The sequence below is a fragment of the Vipera ursinii genome (genome assembly GCF_947247035.1).
Source record: "Vipera ursinii genome assembly, chromosome: Z".
Lineage (NCBI taxonomy): Eukaryota > Metazoa > Chordata > Lepidosauria > Squamata > Viperidae > Vipera > Vipera ursinii.
This window is the reverse complement of record NC_139517.1, coordinates 28,655,476-28,673,129: the sequence shown is the minus strand read 5'-3', so window position 1 is coordinate 28,673,129 and position 17,654 is coordinate 28,655,476. Positions and strand designations below refer to the sequence as shown.

Here is a 17,654-nt window from a genome sequence, read left to right as displayed (position 1 = left end):
GAAGAGCTAAGCAATTAAATTTTTGCCTCAGCTTGCCTATACGTACAACTTGCTTTCTTTAGTCCTCTTCATTATGCTGCTTTTTCAGCTCCAATCACTCATAGACATGACTTGTCCTCGCATCTATTCATGGAGGAAATCATTCATATCTAGAAATTAACATATATTTGAAATATATTTTGCTTGGCAGAATGCGAGACCTCCCCCAAACTCTACAGCAGCAGAAAAAGCCAGGGGAGGCAGGGGTTTTTGGGAAGGCCTATGGTACACTGAGGGAAAATAGCAGCAAAATTACAGGCTGGTGAATGTGTCACGTGAATCAACAGACACACAGATGTCGTAAAGTTGGAGAGAAATACTTGTACAGTGAAATGATTGACTTCAAGGCTCCTATTCTTTCTTTTTTTTTTAATTGAAAAGTTTTACAATACATTTTATCTTTAACAATCCCTCCCCCCCTCCCTCCACCCAACCCTTCCTAACCCTCCCTAACCCTCCCCCCAGCCCTTCCCCCCTCCCCCCTTCCCGACTTCCCAGAGCTAAATACAAGGTATAAAAGTAAAAACAATCATAAACAACCATATGTTAACAACAATAAACTATTAAGTCTATCGCACTCTAGCTCATATGAAATGACTACAAGCAATACTAATATCACATAAAAAAACTTATACAAATGCTAAATGAAACTTTTTGGTCCCATATTTGTTCTGGATATAATCAATCCACTTTTTCCACTCCATAATATAACGTTGTTGCGAATGGTCTTTCAAATAAGCCGAAATCTTTGCCATTTCTGCCAGGTCAGAAACTTTTAGAGTCCATTCTTCTATTGTCGGCAGTTCCTCCTTCTTCCAATATTGACCTACTAAAAGTCTTGCTGCCGTAATTAAGTTCAGCATCAACTTGGTGTCAACAACAGTAGTATCTGTAATTATGCCCAATAAGAACAATTGCGGACAAAACTTTATCCTTTGCTTAAATATCTTCTGCATATTCCACCAGATTTTAATCCAAAAAGCTTTAACCTTTTTGCAGGTCCACCATATATGAAAATACGTTGCGTCTTCGCCACCACATCTCCAACATTTAGTTTGGTAGTTCGGATACATACTTGCAAGCTTTTTAGGATCTAAATGCCACCTATAAAACATTTTGTAAAAGTTCTCTCTTAAGTTTTGAGTCCTATTCTTTCTTTATGGTCCATAAAACAGAATAGTACTAGATGTGCTTTGGAAGAAAAGCTGCATTTTGAGAGTCTCTTTCTTTCTGTGGAGTGAGGCCCTCAATATCTGTTCTCCAGTTTTATTTTATTTTTTATTTGGAAAATTTTATATTGTCACCTACTCGCTCACGGCAACTCGAAGCAATTTACAGGAAATAAAAACACAATATAAACAAAATAAAAATAAAGATAATAAAATAATAAGCCCGACCCCCCCCGGGCGACAACACACACTCATACTAGCCATTTAATGGGCTCCATCCCCAGGCCCACTGGCAGAACCAAGTCTTCAGCGCCTTCCGAAAGAATGTCAGAGTAGGGGCCAATCAAATTTCCGGAGAGATGATAATAAATATAATATAAATATAATAATAAAAACAGTGCTTTTTTGTAAAAAAAAAAAAAGTGCCGGAACTCACACGTCATACAACCCGCCTTGCCTACCCTACAAGGTTCCATCCAAAAAGGTGCCGGAAGTCCGTTCTGGGAGTTCTATGACAAAAAAAGCCCTGAAAAACACTAATGCATTTGTGCAACAAATCAAACCTGTAGTCATTTTTTCTGGTAGTAAATGCAGTATCTTTCTATACAGTACAGTATTTTCCAGCAACATTTTAGCTAGCTTAATAGTGTGCCCTGTTCATATGGTCCCGAGTAGTGTATACCTGATAAACTAGATATACTTTTGTAATGCACTCTGAAAAATGAGGAATTAATGTGCTCTATGACTAACTAAGACGAGAGATCCATTCATTTGATTTATGCCCATATGATACATATCCAAGCGTTAACTTGAACTTGAATTATTCCAAGAAAAATTCAAGAAAATTCCAGAAAAAAGTATACTTTCTTTGATGCATTCAGAAATGAAGATGGAAATGCTGAATCCTACCAATATCCACATCTGCTACAGGATACTCCCCAACATGCTCAACAGGCTGCCTAAAATTGTGGAGCTGCAAGGTAACAGCCTGAATCATGATTGCTCTGCAAGCATCAGAAATGAGGTTCTTTTCTTCCTGGGCATATTTGTATCAGGAACAATCCACATCTGAACATGTGGCTCATGACTTTTGAGTGTGTTGGGAGAGACTGGTTTTCTGCTACATCTTCTGCCTCCCCAGCTCCTCAGAGTGCAGCAAATCACACTTAGTCTAATGAATATGCAGGAGAAATAGGCTGGGTTTGGCTCCATTGGGAATCACGACCCCATTGGTTGTGGTGGGGTTAGGGTTCTTCAAGGGAATCAAGACACGCTGTTATCAGTACAGACCCAAGACTCCAAAGTAGCTAAGGGAATATTTACATGCTTTGAACCCAGCTGCACTGGAATGGAATCCCTAGTTCCTTAAAGCAAGCTTTCTGTCTGTTTATTTGGTATCCATGTGTCTGGTGTACTAAACCCAGCTGGGAATTCTGATGATAAAACCATACTTAAGAAAATCACTTCACTCTCCCGCATAGATTGGACCAGATGATCCTAGGGCTTTCCTCAATATGCAGAGGATGGAGACTTCAAATTTTTACTCTGATTCCAGCATTTTTATTATGAAGGTAGGACAGCTGTAGTTTGGTACAAGACATGCCAGCAGGACTTTTAGGCAAAAAGCTTACAGCCTCTTCAGGAAGCTACAATTTTAGGCCTCAAGAATTTGGACAGAGAATGAGAGAAATCATAAAGACTTGATTCTGGCACTTTGATGTAGACTTCTTCAAGTTAAATCCCTCATGTCTGGATCTTTCAAAAGTCTCCTGCTTGTTGTTGTTGTTAGTTACGAAGTCATGTCCGACCCATTGCGACCCTATGGACAACGTTCCTCCAGGCCTTCCTGTCCTCTACCATCTTCTGGAGTCCATTTAAGTTCACGCCTACTGCTTCAGTGACTCCATCCAGCCACTTCATTCTCTGTCTTCCCCTTCTTCTATTGCCCTCAATCTTTCCCAGCATTAGGCTCTTCTCCAGTGAGTCCTTCCTTCTCATTAGGTGGCCAAAGTATTTGAGTTTTAGCTTCAGGATCTGGCCTTCTAAAGAGCAGTCAGGGTTGATCTCCTCTAGGACTGACTGGTTTGATTGCCTTGCAGTCCAAGGGACTCGCAGGAGTCTTCTCCAGCACCATAGTTCAAAGGCCTCAATTCTTTGGCGCTCAGACTTTCTTATGGTCCAACTTTCACTGCCATACATTGCAACTGGGAAGACCATAGCCTTGACTATATGCACTTTTGTTGACAGGGTGATGTCTCTGCTTTTTAGTGTGCTGTCTAGATTTGCCATTGCTTTCCTCCCGAGGAGCAAGCGTCTTTTAATTTCTTGGCTACAGTCCCCATCTGCAGTGATCTTGGAGCCCAGGAAAATAAAATCTGTCACTACCTCCATTACTTCCCCATCTATTTGCCAGGAATTGAGAGGGCCAGATGCCATGATCTTGGTTTTCTTAATGTTTAGTTTCAACCCAAGTTTTGCACTCTCCTTCTTCACCCGCAACAAGAGGCTCTTTAGTTCCTCTTCACTTTCTGCCATTAGAGTGGTATCATCTGCATATCTTAGGTTGTTGATGTTTCTTCCGGCAATCTTAATTCCAACTTTTGATTCATCTCCTGCTTACCTAACTGAAAATATTACAAATCTTAGTCTACGCAGTGGTGGTATAATTCCTCATGAGAAAGAGAGTGCTCTTATATGTTTTCTTCCTGCATTACACTTGCAGTTGTTTTCCAGGTGTACATTTGCTCAGGCAGCCCTTATGCAGCAAAGTGGAAGCATGAAGAAAGTGCTACCTAGCGGTTTGGTTCACTTAGTAAGTTAAACTGGGATTCTCTGCATATAATATACTGCATTCCCACAATACATTGAATAATAAACAGCTCCACTTAGCTAAGCTTTAGCTTACTTTAGCAACAGCCACAGAAGGAGACAAAGAATATCTTACTCTTTCCTAGATTTCTTATGAAAAACATTGCCAGTAAAAACATCTAACAAGCATCACCATATCATTTTTGTTTTAGTGTCAGCTCTTATGCTTTCTTTTTCCATAGGTGCTCCAGTGGGTTTGACCGATACCATGAAGAGTGGCTGGAATATGGTTGCGGCCAAGAAGTAAATGGTTATAGATAATGAAGATGTAAAAGATAAAATATTCAGTCCTTGCTTAATGCTTACCAACAGGCAACTCTGCATTCCCACTCTTCTCTCTGTCCAGCCTCAACTGCAGATTGAAAATGATCCACATTCATCTTTATTTCTATCAAACCAGAAATGTTGAGAACAAGTATCAAAAATCACTTTCCTCACCCCCACTCCTCAATAAAGGGAAATAAAAGAAAGGTTGAAAAAAGGTTCTTTGCATGAAGAGAAGAATGAAATTTGTCAATTTCATGTTTCATTATTTAGCTTCCTTTCTTGAGGGAGTGGGGCAAAACTATCACGTCAGCATTTCCCTTATAGGATCTAAAGTATATTGAAATTTAGAAGCTGAAATATAAATTATAAGTATAAATTCCTGCCTCCAAATAGCAGAACAATATTATTCCCACCTGAAGTTCCTTCAGTTGAGCCAGCGTTGTAAAGATAAGTGGTGGCATGGAATCATATGAGAACAATGTGAACTCCTAGACATGTAGTAGCTAAGAGATTAGATGAGTGTAGGTCCACTCTCAGTTATGGAAGCTCTGTGGACCAAATGCTCTTTCAACTCAACCTTTTCACAAGTGACCATGGCGAAAAACTTGGAGGAGTGAGTGCTATGTATGCCACTTTGACTTTCTGGAGAAAAAGTGAGATGTCAATCTAACACACATATTTGCTGGGCTCGTGAAGATAGGAAGATGGAGTTTCTAATGACTCTTACAGATTATGCAAGAAAATTGTAGAGATACGTTTAAGGGATTCCCATGATATTTAAACTAGGAAAAGAAAAAAGGAAAACTATCTGACTGCACAAGTCCAGTAGAAGTTTGAAGATAGTGGAGCAAAAATAAAGATAGTGTAGAAACAGAAGAAGAGATTATGAAACTTTGAAGTAATAGGTAAATATATATGGTGTACCAAAATTCAGCCCCATAAACAGTTTATTATTACATACATTACATTTAAATATTTGAATTAATTACCATTTTCTTCCAAACATCTTTTTATTTTTTTGATGCACGATTTTGAATATTCCTAAGTACAATAACATTTTCTGAGGAAAATAACAATAAAGCATACAGGTAGTCTCAGACTTACAATCATTGATTTACAATAGCACTGAAAAATGTAACTAATGACATTTTTCACACTTATGATTCTTGCAGCAACCCCATGATCATGTTATCAAAATTTGGATGATTGGAAACTGACTCATATTTATGACCATTGCAGTGTCCCAGGGTCATGTGATCACCTTTTGCGACCTTCTGATAAGCAAAGTCAAGGAGGAAGCCAAATTCATTTAACAATTGTATTACTTAACAACTGCAGCGATTCAATTAACTGTAAGAAAGGTCATAAAATGGGACAAACAACTATATCTCTCTTAGCAGCAGAAATGTTGACTAAACTGTGTTTGTGATTCGAGGACTACCTGCATTATGATTAGTATATCGGGTTTGATTTTTGGTACACACTGTATACACACTGTATACACACTGTACACACACTGTACAGTATAGCCCACTCAGCTAAAAATCTATTTGGGAGAATAAATGAAAGAATATTTTTACTTAATCAGCTCCAGATGTCCGGAGCATTTGATCATAGAACGCAGTATCAAAAAAAAGGTAGCATGCACATCTCTGGATTATATTTCTGGAGAAAGATGAAAAAACAAAAGACAGTGTTAGAAAAGTGGCTATAATTTGTCAACCAATGACCAGTCATTTCTAGGAACTAAAGACCATGTGAAAGAACCAATTGAAAAGATGTAAAATGTTGAGTCTACAGAGAAGTTAACACTGACACTACACAACTAAGAACAGATTGGGGGGGGCAGAGGGTAAATAATATATTCAGAGTAAAACAAATGTTAAAAAACATTTTATATTGGGAGTGAGGCAAGGGAGAAAGACTAAGCCTTTACAATTAGATCTCAAAGACTTCATATCTCTGTGTTTCCAGAATATTATAGATAAATGTAAACAGAAAATGGGGTTTACAGGTTTAAAGTTGGTATTTAAAACATATTTTACCTTGCTCTTCAGCAAAGGGAAAAATTGGTATACGGTTTCTGAAGATTGATAGTATTATAATCCTTAGACTTATAATTTAAAAGATATGACACAACAAAGGAAAAAGACATTAGGAAGAGGAGGAGAAACTGTTGGGTTCTCAAGCCAATGAGATTAGTGTAATTGCCATTAGTGAGAGGAATGGCTTCAGGTGAAATTATTTTTTGCATTGTCATTTCAGTCAGAGGAGAAGACTTGTGCAGATTTTGAAGAGGATGAACACTATATGTCTTCAACTCCCAATCATAGTGCCTTTACACCACTTCCAGAAGACACCATCACATCCTCCTCCCAATTTATAGATAGCTTGACTACAGAAGGTAGGCACTATCCGGGGTTAAAACATGCCATGCCATATAATTCTTGTGTGTTTAGGCCAGGGTTAGGCAACTCATGGACTTCAACTCCCAGAATTCCTGAGCCAGCTGGCTCAGGAATTCTGGGAGTTGAAGTCCATGAGTCATAAAAGAGCCAAGGTTGCCTATCCCTGGTTTAGGCTATCAGAGACTAATGTAATTAGAAACTATACACTCAGCTCTTTTAATTTTTTTACAGACTGTTCAGCATTATTCCAGCCCATAAAAGAAAGCTACAAGTCATGTATTAGCCTCTCTGAAATTGATTTAGGATTTGCTTGGGTTTTTTTTTCCTCCTCACAAAGCTATGAATTCTCACCTTCCAAAACTGTCTTACTTGCACCATATGCAGACACAATTTCTGCTATTTGGGAAAACCATCACCTAGGATATGTAAATTTGGAAGAATTATAAAGTAAGCCTTCCTATGCAAGGAGAGGGGAAAACAATCAAGATGGCAGTCACAACCATGTATCTAATTCCTGCTTCTTTTTAATATACACATACAAAGTAGGTAGGGTTAGACTGCATGGTTGTGGTTGCCATCTTGATTTTTCCTTTATATACTCACTCCTGCAATGGCATTTAGGGTACTTGGCCGTGCAGTATTTCATCACAGGTCCCAATTGTACTTTCCAATTTAACTCAGTTTTCCCCATTTTTTAAAAGTGACATTCTAGTCCTCAGGATTAGATGTGCAATGTGCCTAAATTACACCAAATTTTGTTCTCCTCTGAGATTAGTGGTAGGTACTGATTAAATTGTGCTACTTAATAGTGTCTGCTTCATTTGCTAATTAAAATAAACCAAAAAGATCATTAATATTTGTCCTTCAGCAATGAAGGAAAGAGAGGACAAATCCTTTTGAGACAGAATTGACTTTAAAAAATGAGGAAAAACTATAAATTTATTGGTTCATTTTTTTAACTGTGGCAGGGAAGAAAAAAATGTTTGATGTATGTATCCATACACGTTTTATGCATAATGCATATCCACACACACACATACCTACACAAAACCTATATCTTATCAGTAAAAAGGCTTGTGCATGCATACTGTATGTATATGTATGTATGTGCAAATGTGTTCAGAAAGCTGTGCCAAGTCTTCATTTGTAAAAGAAACAAACTGTGGAATTTGAAAGACCTCAGGGATTCATTTGAGGCCAGAGATCAGGCTAGGGAGATATTATGACAGCTGCAGTCCAATACATTATCAATGATGGAACTGTTGTGCAATAGACTGAAAAGTGTGCACCCGTGAAAAGCTTTGTGCATTCTCAATGGTACATGCCCTTTTATTATGGTTCTCCTCCTACCTCTCGGGCCGCTCACAGTTTGTATTGGCAGGGGGGCAGAGATCTACCCCGAGGCCCCTCACTTGTGGGGTGCCTCAGGGGTCGGTTCTCTCCCCCCTCCTGTTTAACATCTATATGAAGCCGCTGGGTGAGAGCATCCGTGGCTTTGGGGTGAGGTATCACCAATATGCGGATGATACCCAGTTGTTCATCCCCACCCCGAGCCAACCCAGTGATGCCCTTGCCGTGATGTCCCGGTGCCTGGAGGCAGTGCAGGTCTGGATGGGAAGGAACAGGCTCAGGCCGAACCCCTCCAAGACCAAGTGGCTGTGGATACCGGCATCTTGTATTGTCCAACATGTTCTATCACTTTTGATGGGGGGAGGTATTGCCCCACTCAGAAAGGGCCTGCAACTTGGGTGTCCTCCTGGATTCACGGCTTAACTTGGAGGATCATCTAACTGCTGTGACCAGGGGGGCCTTCATACAGGTTCGCCTGGTGCACCAGTTGCACCCCTTTTTGGACCGAGATGCCCTATGCATGGTCACCCACGCCCTTGTCACTTCTCGCCTGGATTACTGCAATGCTCTCTACATGGGGCTGCCCTTGAAGTGCACCCGGAGGCTTCAGCTGGTGCAAAATGCGGCCGCGCGGGTGCTTATGGGAGTTTCTCGATACTCACATGTTATACCACTCCTGTGCGAGCTGCATTGGCTTCCGGTTGCCCTCCGGGTGCAATTCAAGGTGCTGGTAATTACCTTTAAAGCCCTACATTGCTTAGGCCCAGGGTACTTGCGAGACCACCTGCTGCCATTGTCAACCTCCCATCGCCCGGTTCGCTCCCACAGAGTCGGCCTCCTCACGGTTCCGTCGGCTAAGCAATGCTTTCTCTGTGGGCGCACCAACCCTCTGGAATGAGTTGCCTCCGGAGCTGCAGATGGCCCCTGACCTTCAGTCCTTCCGCCGTGACCTGAAGACATGGATGTTCCAACAATCGGGCCTGGACTGACTATAGTTTTAAATTTGGTTTCATTGGGTTAATTGTTATGTATTTATTACATTTATCGTTTAACTCTTTTTTAAAAATTTTGTATTTTATGTTTTTTAACTTTTTATTGTTGTGAGCCACCCTGAGTCCTTAGGGAGAAGGGTGGCATATAAATTTAATAAATTCAATTCAATTCAATTATTATTCCACAAATCTTGAATAAGAATTGAAAGCAGATTACCACCAAAGCAACACTAAGCTTAGTTTGGTTCAACTCCATTTTGGTTCAACTGTTATAGGCAACTCCTTCTGCATTTATCTACTGTATAAAAAAAAAAACCTCGGCTGCCATTTAACAGTAAGCAATGTATAAAAAACAAATTCATGTTTTTGTTTCCTTTCAAAAACAAATAGATAAATATACTGATTAGAAGTAGTAGTTAAGATACTGGCCTAGAAACCAGGAGCCTGTGAACTCTAATTTCTCCTTAGGCATGAAAGCTGGCTGGGTGACTTTGGGCGAGTCACTCTCTCAAGGAGAGTAGGAATTATCAACATGTTTACCATCTTGAATTATATATAAAAAGACAAGATAAAAACTAAAAAATTATAGGAAATGTCATAAAACACAACAGGAGTAATTACAGCCCATATGGGTCCCCTAAATGCAGAAATGTGTTCTGTGGAGCACAAATATTTCCAGCTGTTTTTCCAGCTGTTGGGGGAGGGGAGATGAAAAAGATAACTAAGAGGAGGAAGGCAGTACGTAACTTTCCTGTTCCTTGCAATAGCCTTGTTCAGAATCTCAAATGTCCTACAACAGGGTAACACCAATGGCCTGTCCATTCTTCCTGAAAATTTGGGGGTTTTATTTTTATTTTATTTTTTATTTTATTTAGATTTATATACCGCCCTTTCCCGAAGGACTCAGGGCGGTTTACAGGGCATTTAAAAAACAGTCAATACAAATGTTAAAACAAATTAAAAGAGATTAAATAGAACCCTGAGAAAATTAAAACCCAGTTAAAATTAAAATTAAAAATATTCTCAGCCTGGGCCAGAGAGCTCGAAGAGCCAGGTCTTCAGGTCCCGGCGGAAAGAACGGAGGGTGGGGACAGTCCTAAGCTCCGCAGGCAGCTGGTTCCACAGGGCAGGCGCACCCACTGAGAAGGCCCTACCCCTGGGTGTTACCCGCCGGCAATCTTTAACCAGCGGCACCCTGAGGAGACCCTCCCTGTGGGAGCGCACTGGACGAAGGGAGCTTGATGCCGGCAGCAGGTTTTCCCTCAGATATCCCGGACCCAAGACATTTTGGGCTTTATAGGTCATCACCAGCACCTTGAATCTCACCCGAAGGGCAACTGGAAGCCAATGCAGCTCGCGGAGTAGAGGTGTTACATGGGAGTATCGGGAGACCCCCATCACGACTCGCGCGGCCGCATTCTGCACCAGTTGAGTTTGAGTCACACAGGTTTGAGTCACACAGACGTCTCCTATTATATCTTCCACTGTGCAGTATTTAAAGCATTGACTAATTCAGTAGCAATTCAGTGACTTAGCTACACCACCTTAAAATGAACACAAGCCTCTGCTAATTAAGCAGACACTTAATTTAAATTATAATGCTTTTGGATTTTCTTCTGGAAGGATTGTTAGCAGACAGCAGACAGGGATCTAAATTGTCAAGACAAGTTTGTTATCTTAGTTCATTTTTACTTTTTTTGTTTTTTGCTTTGTTCTTATAGATGACACAAAGTTGAACCAGAACCCAGGAGAAGGTAAGTGCTTTCTTATGACCAAAGTTTGTGAAAATACAGTATATCTCACTAGGACAGATTTTTGAATCTGACATTCTCCAGACAGATTATTTAGAGCTACCAAGATCTCCAGCCAAAATAGTTATTGGAGACATAGTCCAACACATGTGGAGATTACCTGGTTGAAGAAAAATGTCTTAGGAGTTTGACATAACACACACTGCTCTCAAATACTGCAACCATTTTTTTGTCACCATACTACAAAAAAGATGTTGAGACTGGAAAAAATTCAGAGAAGAGCAACTAAGATGATCAAAAGCCTGGGGACTAAAGTACCGGTATATTTATTTTTTATTTATTTATTTTAATTCCATTTATATCCCGCCCTTCTCCGAAGACTCAGGGCGGCTTACAAGCTTAGCAGTAGCCTTCATTCTATGTATATGCCTGCTTATTAGGGCTTTCACACACACACCCCAGCGGCATTATTACAAAGTCAGCTTATTGCCCCCAACAATCTGGGTCCTCATTTTACCTACCTCGGAAGGATAGAAGGCTGAGTCAACCTTGAGCCTGGTGGGACGCGAACCTGCACTAATTGCAGGCAGCTGGTGTTACTTAAGGAGGCATTAGCCCACTGCTCCACCAAGGCTCTTTGTATGAAGAAGGGCTGCAGGAACTGGGTTTGGCTTGTAGTCTAAAGAAAAGAAGAAATAGGAATGACATGATAGCAGTATTCTAGTATTTGAGAGGCTGCCAGAAAAAAGAGGGGGTCAAATTATTCTTCAAAGCACCAGAAGGCAGGAGAAGAAACAATGGTTGGAAACTGATCAAGGAGAGAAGCAACTTGGAATTAAGGAGAAACTTCCCAACAGTGAGAACAATTAACCAGTGGAACAGCTTGCCTTCAGAAATCATGGATGCTCCATCACTGGAAATTTTTAAGAAGAGACTTGACAGCCACTTGTCTGAAATGGTATAAGTTCTCCTACTTGAGCAGGGGGCTCAACTAGAAGACCTCCATGGTCCCTTCCAGCTCTATTCTATTTAATAAAAGAGAAGGCATCCATGATGCCGTCACAAAGGAGGGAAGTAACCTAGACATTTTGTTAATCTGTGGCAGGAGGAGCTGATGCTCCCCTTTCCTTGCTCAAATCAAAATACATTGTATCCTAAACTAATTGAATTGCTTCCTGTCTATTGGAGTTATTAAAAGGACAAACAATCACAGATTGTATAAGTAATATTTTCCTATTCTTTTATGGCATCAATATCACCAAACAAGAGATAGTCATCTCACTCTACCAAAAACAGGCCCTTTATTGACACATGTCGTTGAATTGATGGTTTTGTTTTATCTGATCATCATCAGTGACCGGATGTTGGCAGCAGTTAGGGGCAGTTGACAGATGACAGAAACTTTCTTTTAGAAAGGATTTGGCAGCTATCTTTCAAGACCTTAGCAATCTCCTCTTTAGATAAATATAATGTAGTGTTAACCTTTCCCAACACTCTGAAAGTTGCACTTTATCCTTTTTATTTTACCAATGGTTAATGTTCCAAATAGCACCATATGGTCCACACTTCTGTGGTTTTTGCTTCTGCCTTGCTGCAGCTTATTTACACTATGTCATTTGTCCTGTTAGCTTCTTGGGTTTTAATGCTATTGTTTTAAAGGCTGGGAAAGAATATCATATTATTTTGGTAACAGACTTTAATATTTTTGCCAATTATTGTACCTATTGCCTCCTTTTTCCACTTTTCCTTTTCTGTTCTATTTCTGAATTCATTCCATGAAAGAATCAAAGTATAGCTACAGAAACATACCTATATTTAAAACAGTTTGCAAATTTACTATATGAGAAAATATTTCCCATAATAATTTCTGTCTTGCCTTGCTGCTGCAAGTGCAATTTTCCGCATCTACAGCTTATTCAGAGCAGTAATTTTATACCTCAAATTTCATTGCTACATTGTATTAGCTGAATAAATGCAAAAGTTCTATTAATATGAGCTACTAGAATGTTGTTTATTAGATTCACCTTTCCTCCAGGAACTTAAACTCAAATTCCCTCTGCCTGCCCAACAAGATTCATTTGGCTAAGAGATAGTGATGTCCTACAGATGGTCAATCAGCTTGCATTTCTAAGGGTGTACCTAAACCTGAATCTCCCAGTTTCTTAATGCATGGAATTTGTACCTCATTAAGAAAAGAGAGAAATTTGTTAGTTTCATGCTTAATGACACCATGACTAAGATAGCAATTCAGTAAGACAGGCCACTTACACAAGATCCGGAGTTGAATTCCACATATTATGGAGTTATATCTGCACAGAATGGAACCAATATCCCAACCACACCATTTTTAATCCCTGGCATTCTGTCCAGTTAGTAGTGGAACAAAATCTTGCCTAAAACTATAGGAAACTATTGTCAGTCAGTGGTTGGGCTCATACATCATGCTAACCGTAATATGTTTGCTTTGTCTTCACTTTGCACAATGTAGAAACTACACCAAGTGCATATTAATTTATTGATTTCCAAGATTAATATCCTCTACTAACAGACTCTAGGATTAAAACACCAAACACATAAAAAAAGAAAACATAAATCAGAGTAGATAGAGAAGGATGCCCTTGAACAATATCAGTATCTCATTCAAACAGAATAGCTTTAACTTGCTTATGAAAAATAAGCAGCATTAGAGCCCACTATACCTCATGGGAGGGGAGGGGAGAAGATATTCCAAAGGGTGGAGGCCACTATTGGAAGGTGAATTATGAAGCCTCACTCTGTCTCTTTTCCCGTTTCTTATAATAATCTTTCCAGAAGTTTTGAGAGATCATGTTCCTACGAAAAAAGGGGGAACCCAAATCCATACAGGAACAATTGTTGGAATCCTCCTTGCAGTTCTTCTGATTGCTGCTATTATTCTTGCTGGCATCTACATCACCAGTAATCCTACTTCAAGTGCTGCTTTGTTCTTCATTGAGGTGAGCTTAAGAGAAGTCTCTTCTTGTTTATACTTTGTCTTGTTAAAAAGCTGGACTTATTAAGATTTAGAAATAGAGCAGGAAAAAAAAGAAAGACTATAGATCCCACAGGATATATGCAATTTATTAGCACCCCTTTGGTGTGCCCCAGAATCTCTCCAGAGCGGACAGTATAAAAACAAACTTCTTCTTTTTTCATTTTGCAAAGTTGGGGAATTTTAAAGGGAAAATGAATGTCCAGTATTTTAAAGTCTTTATCACTTAAACTGGCCCCCAAAAGGCTCTGCTTTGTATCGTGTCCCATCCACTTCAATTTGCTGAAAAAACTCACTATGTCTTCAGACCAATAACAATTTTGTAGTTTGAATCACTGGGTGCAGGTATATGGTGTGCAAACTTAACAGCGCAAAGTTACTCTAAATTAAAACAGGACTTGTTTTAACCCTTCCTTCTACCTCTGTTAGAGGTGTATGGAGAAATATTAAAGAAGGGGAAAAAGTGACAGCACTTTGTGATTCTTTCAAAAGTTAAAGAAGGAAAAAAGAATCTGGAAAAAAGAATTTGGAAGCCAAGAGTATGTCAGTAACTGCAGAAAGCATTTTATCGAAGCTCTCCTCAAATCTAATAGCACCCCTGATTAAGATTTTGTGTTGTACAATGGCTAGAAGAGTATTCAGTTAGGATGCAGGGAAAGTGCAGCTTCAGATGAAGTTTTCTAGAGGACGTTAGCCTGGTCTACCACATAGTGTTGTAATAAAGATAACACTGGAGAAGAAATACTTCCTAATGTTTTTTTTGGAAGAGTAGTACAGCATTTAACATTGGAGGGTGAGAACTGCAACTAGTAAGCCATGATAAAAAGCAGGCAGATAGAAGTTTGTGTGTGTGTGTGTGTGTGTGTGTGTGTGTGTGTGTGTGTGTGTTCCTGATCTTTTTTTATTTAAATCCTCAAATTGAAACTTCTCTCTCTCTCTCTTTTTTTTTTTTGCACTACAGCGAAGACCACATCAGTGGCCTACCATGAAATTCAGAAACCGCTCACCTTACACTGAAGTAGAACCATCTGGTCAGGAAAAGGACAGTTTTGTTGAAGCAGATCAGTGCTAAAGAGTATACCTCCTTTATTGCTCCTATACCTTTAAAACATCAAGTGTCTCCCGTCTAATGTTTTATTTTGTGATGGACACAATTGAAGAGGGGAGTGAAAAACAAACAAAATTAAAAAGAAGCCCCAAGAGAGGATTGGAATGGGATGAGCGGCAAATTAATTTCATAGTAAATAAATAAATAAATAAAATCAAAATAAATCAAGCCTAAAAATATTAAAAAGAGAGGCACACGTAGCATAGGGTTGCTGGGTAACCTATCAAGAAAAGTTATGACTTCACTGCAGAAGTAATAGTACCTGACTATCTTGCATGAATATTGCCAAGTATAGCCATCCACAGATATTATGGACTATAAGAAACATCCTTTGCCCAACCCAGCTTTTGTAGGCACTCTAACCATAAATGTACAGTGCCAAAATGCAGATTAGGAAAGAGAAATCTTCTAGTTAAGATTGAAGATTTCCTGCTAAATTTTCTTTCAAAGATACGAAGGGTTTTTTAATTAGAGAATTTTGGAAAAGCTGGTCTGACTTGACTGTCAACACCTCAGCCATGTCACCAAAGTTACATGGTTATTGTTATTGAATGAAGCTACTGAATGAAAGTTATTGAATGAAGCATCTCAGTTTGGGCTGGGCCTGAAATGCAGCCTTCATATTTATATACAATGGTGGCATACAATTAGCCAAAAAGGGAGGTGGGGAAGTTAATTAGAGGTGTTTCCACCGACAGTAATTTTTTCTACCTGATATTGAATAAGTCAGAAGATAAAATATGTATCAACTCTGTACCAAGCAAACTCATATGACTTCTGCTATGAATTGTTCTATGATTTACCGTAGTTATCTTTTGTATTCTTTTTAAAGACTTAAAAGACAAATATGGTCATTGATTTCTGTAGCAGAACCAAGTGGGGAATTTTCTCAACAGGATGTAGACCTGTTTTATTTTCATGAAGGAAATACTAAATTTGCAAAATTTATTACTAGATTTTTTTTATCTCCATTTCTTCATTTTTCTTCTAATTCAATTTCTGATTCAATTAACAATGACACTGAAGAAAGGAATCAGGACTGCAAGTATGATAATTTCCAGGCTCATTTTAAATTGTGGATATTTCATTTTTTAAAAAGTTTTGAAAATTGTGTGATTCTTTAGATTTTGCTCAATTTCCCTATTTTCCCTTGTTTAACAGGATTATAACTGCATCTCTAAAAGGATAGAATAGATCTTAGTGCTACAACTATTTCTCCCTTAAACAATTTGTTGTTCCATGAACAATGCATTCCAAAAAACACTACAGCCAGATGGGAATCAAACTCAGAACATGAATCAGATTGACTCTGCTATACGTAAGGCACTGATGCCAGTGGTTTAGCATTGGACAAAGTAGTGGTTTCTTCCTGTAACATTCCCAAGGTTTTGCCAAGAAGGGAATTCCCATTTACAAGTAATGAATGTTACTGTACAAACAGCGCTATCTTGCCGTGCACTGGCTTTTTATACAGTCATTGGCAGGAATGTCCTGTCAGAACTGGGGTAAAAAGACTTACCACAGTATATAGCAGAATAAGCAACCCAGTAGCTTGTCAACACCATAAACACATGAAATTCCCAAATTTCATTCTTTTTATACAGATGCAAAATATATATATATATATATATATCTTGCTTTATTTTCCTTGCTGGCTGGCAAAGAAACACTGATTGTTTAAGACATTTTTAATCCATCTATTGCTACAGAAAGGCTTCTGTTTTTTCTCCCTGATTTGCAAAAAGTAGTCTATACTATTTTCGTATTTTCCAATAGTCAGATCTGTTCTACTAAATACTGTTTGTTTTAATTTTAAAATATGATTTAGGGGATACAATGTACATTGGCTATCAATCCAGATCTTTTCTCCATCTATCCCATGTCAGCTTCTGTTGCTCCCACCAACTTAATACAGATTGCAACCAGAATTAGGGAGCATCAATATGAAACACTGTCTAGCTACAATACAGTAATACAAGTTAGTAGACCACAACCCACATCTCCTCCCTTTATTCCAGGTAATATTTTATATGGGTATAACTTACATAAAATTTTGAATTTCCCATTTATGCTTTGTCTATTGGTTGCTATGTGCAGGGGAAAGAGAAAAGGCGGGGACAGCAATTAAACATACAATGGACAGGTAATCCATTACATGTTAATTTAATTAAAGACTACCAGAAACTTAGCCAGAGTTATTTGTCGTGTATTTGCCATGCATGTAAGTTAAAGATAACTTGCTGTACTTTATCCCCAGATATATTAAATACTCTATACCAGACATGTCAAACACAAGGCCCGAGGGCCAGATCTGGCCCGCAAAGTGGTTTCATGTGGCCCACGAAGCCATCCTGGAAGCAGTGAGGGAATGGCCCCCGTTGCCTTGGCCCCGGCTGGCCAGGAGCCAATGTAAATTTTGTGGTGGTCATCTATGCTGAAATACATTCAGTCTTAGCTCCACAAGGCCATCTCTGGGAACAGCGAGGGACTGGCCCATGCCGCGTCAGGACTGCCCCCTAGGCGCACGCTGGGGAGGTATCACCCTTTGTGAGGAATGAAGAAATGCACCATCGCCTGGAAGTGGCCAGCACATGGCCCTGCCTACTTTGGGCAGGCTAAGGGCTGGGCAGCATTGTGCTTCGCTTCAGATTCGTGCCACCCAGCTCAGCCTCTCAGCAATGTGAGGAGAGCG

At 39.3% G+C, this 17,654-nt stretch overlaps 1 protein-coding gene across 1 annotated transcript in view; it reads left to right on the top strand.

Annotated features, from left to right (window-relative positions):
* The window catches only part of PLXDC1 (plexin domain containing 1), a 76,299-nt gene extending 61,190 nt beyond the window's left edge, over window positions 1–15,109 (top strand). Inside the window, exons 10-14 of the mRNA XM_083376230.1 lie at window positions 4,259–4,319; window positions 6,609–6,747; window positions 10,815–10,847; window positions 13,656–13,819; window positions 14,816–15,109. Of these exons, the coding sequence (XP_083232356.1) occupies window positions 4,259–4,319; window positions 6,609–6,747; window positions 10,815–10,847; window positions 13,656–13,819; window positions 14,816–14,926 (508 nt within the window). The 3' untranslated portion in view covers window positions 14,927–15,109. The remainder of the gene's footprint in view (window positions 1–4,258; window positions 4,320–6,608; window positions 6,748–10,814; window positions 10,848–13,655; window positions 13,820–14,815) is intronic.
* Window positions 15,110–17,654: the final 2,545 nt, after the last annotated feature.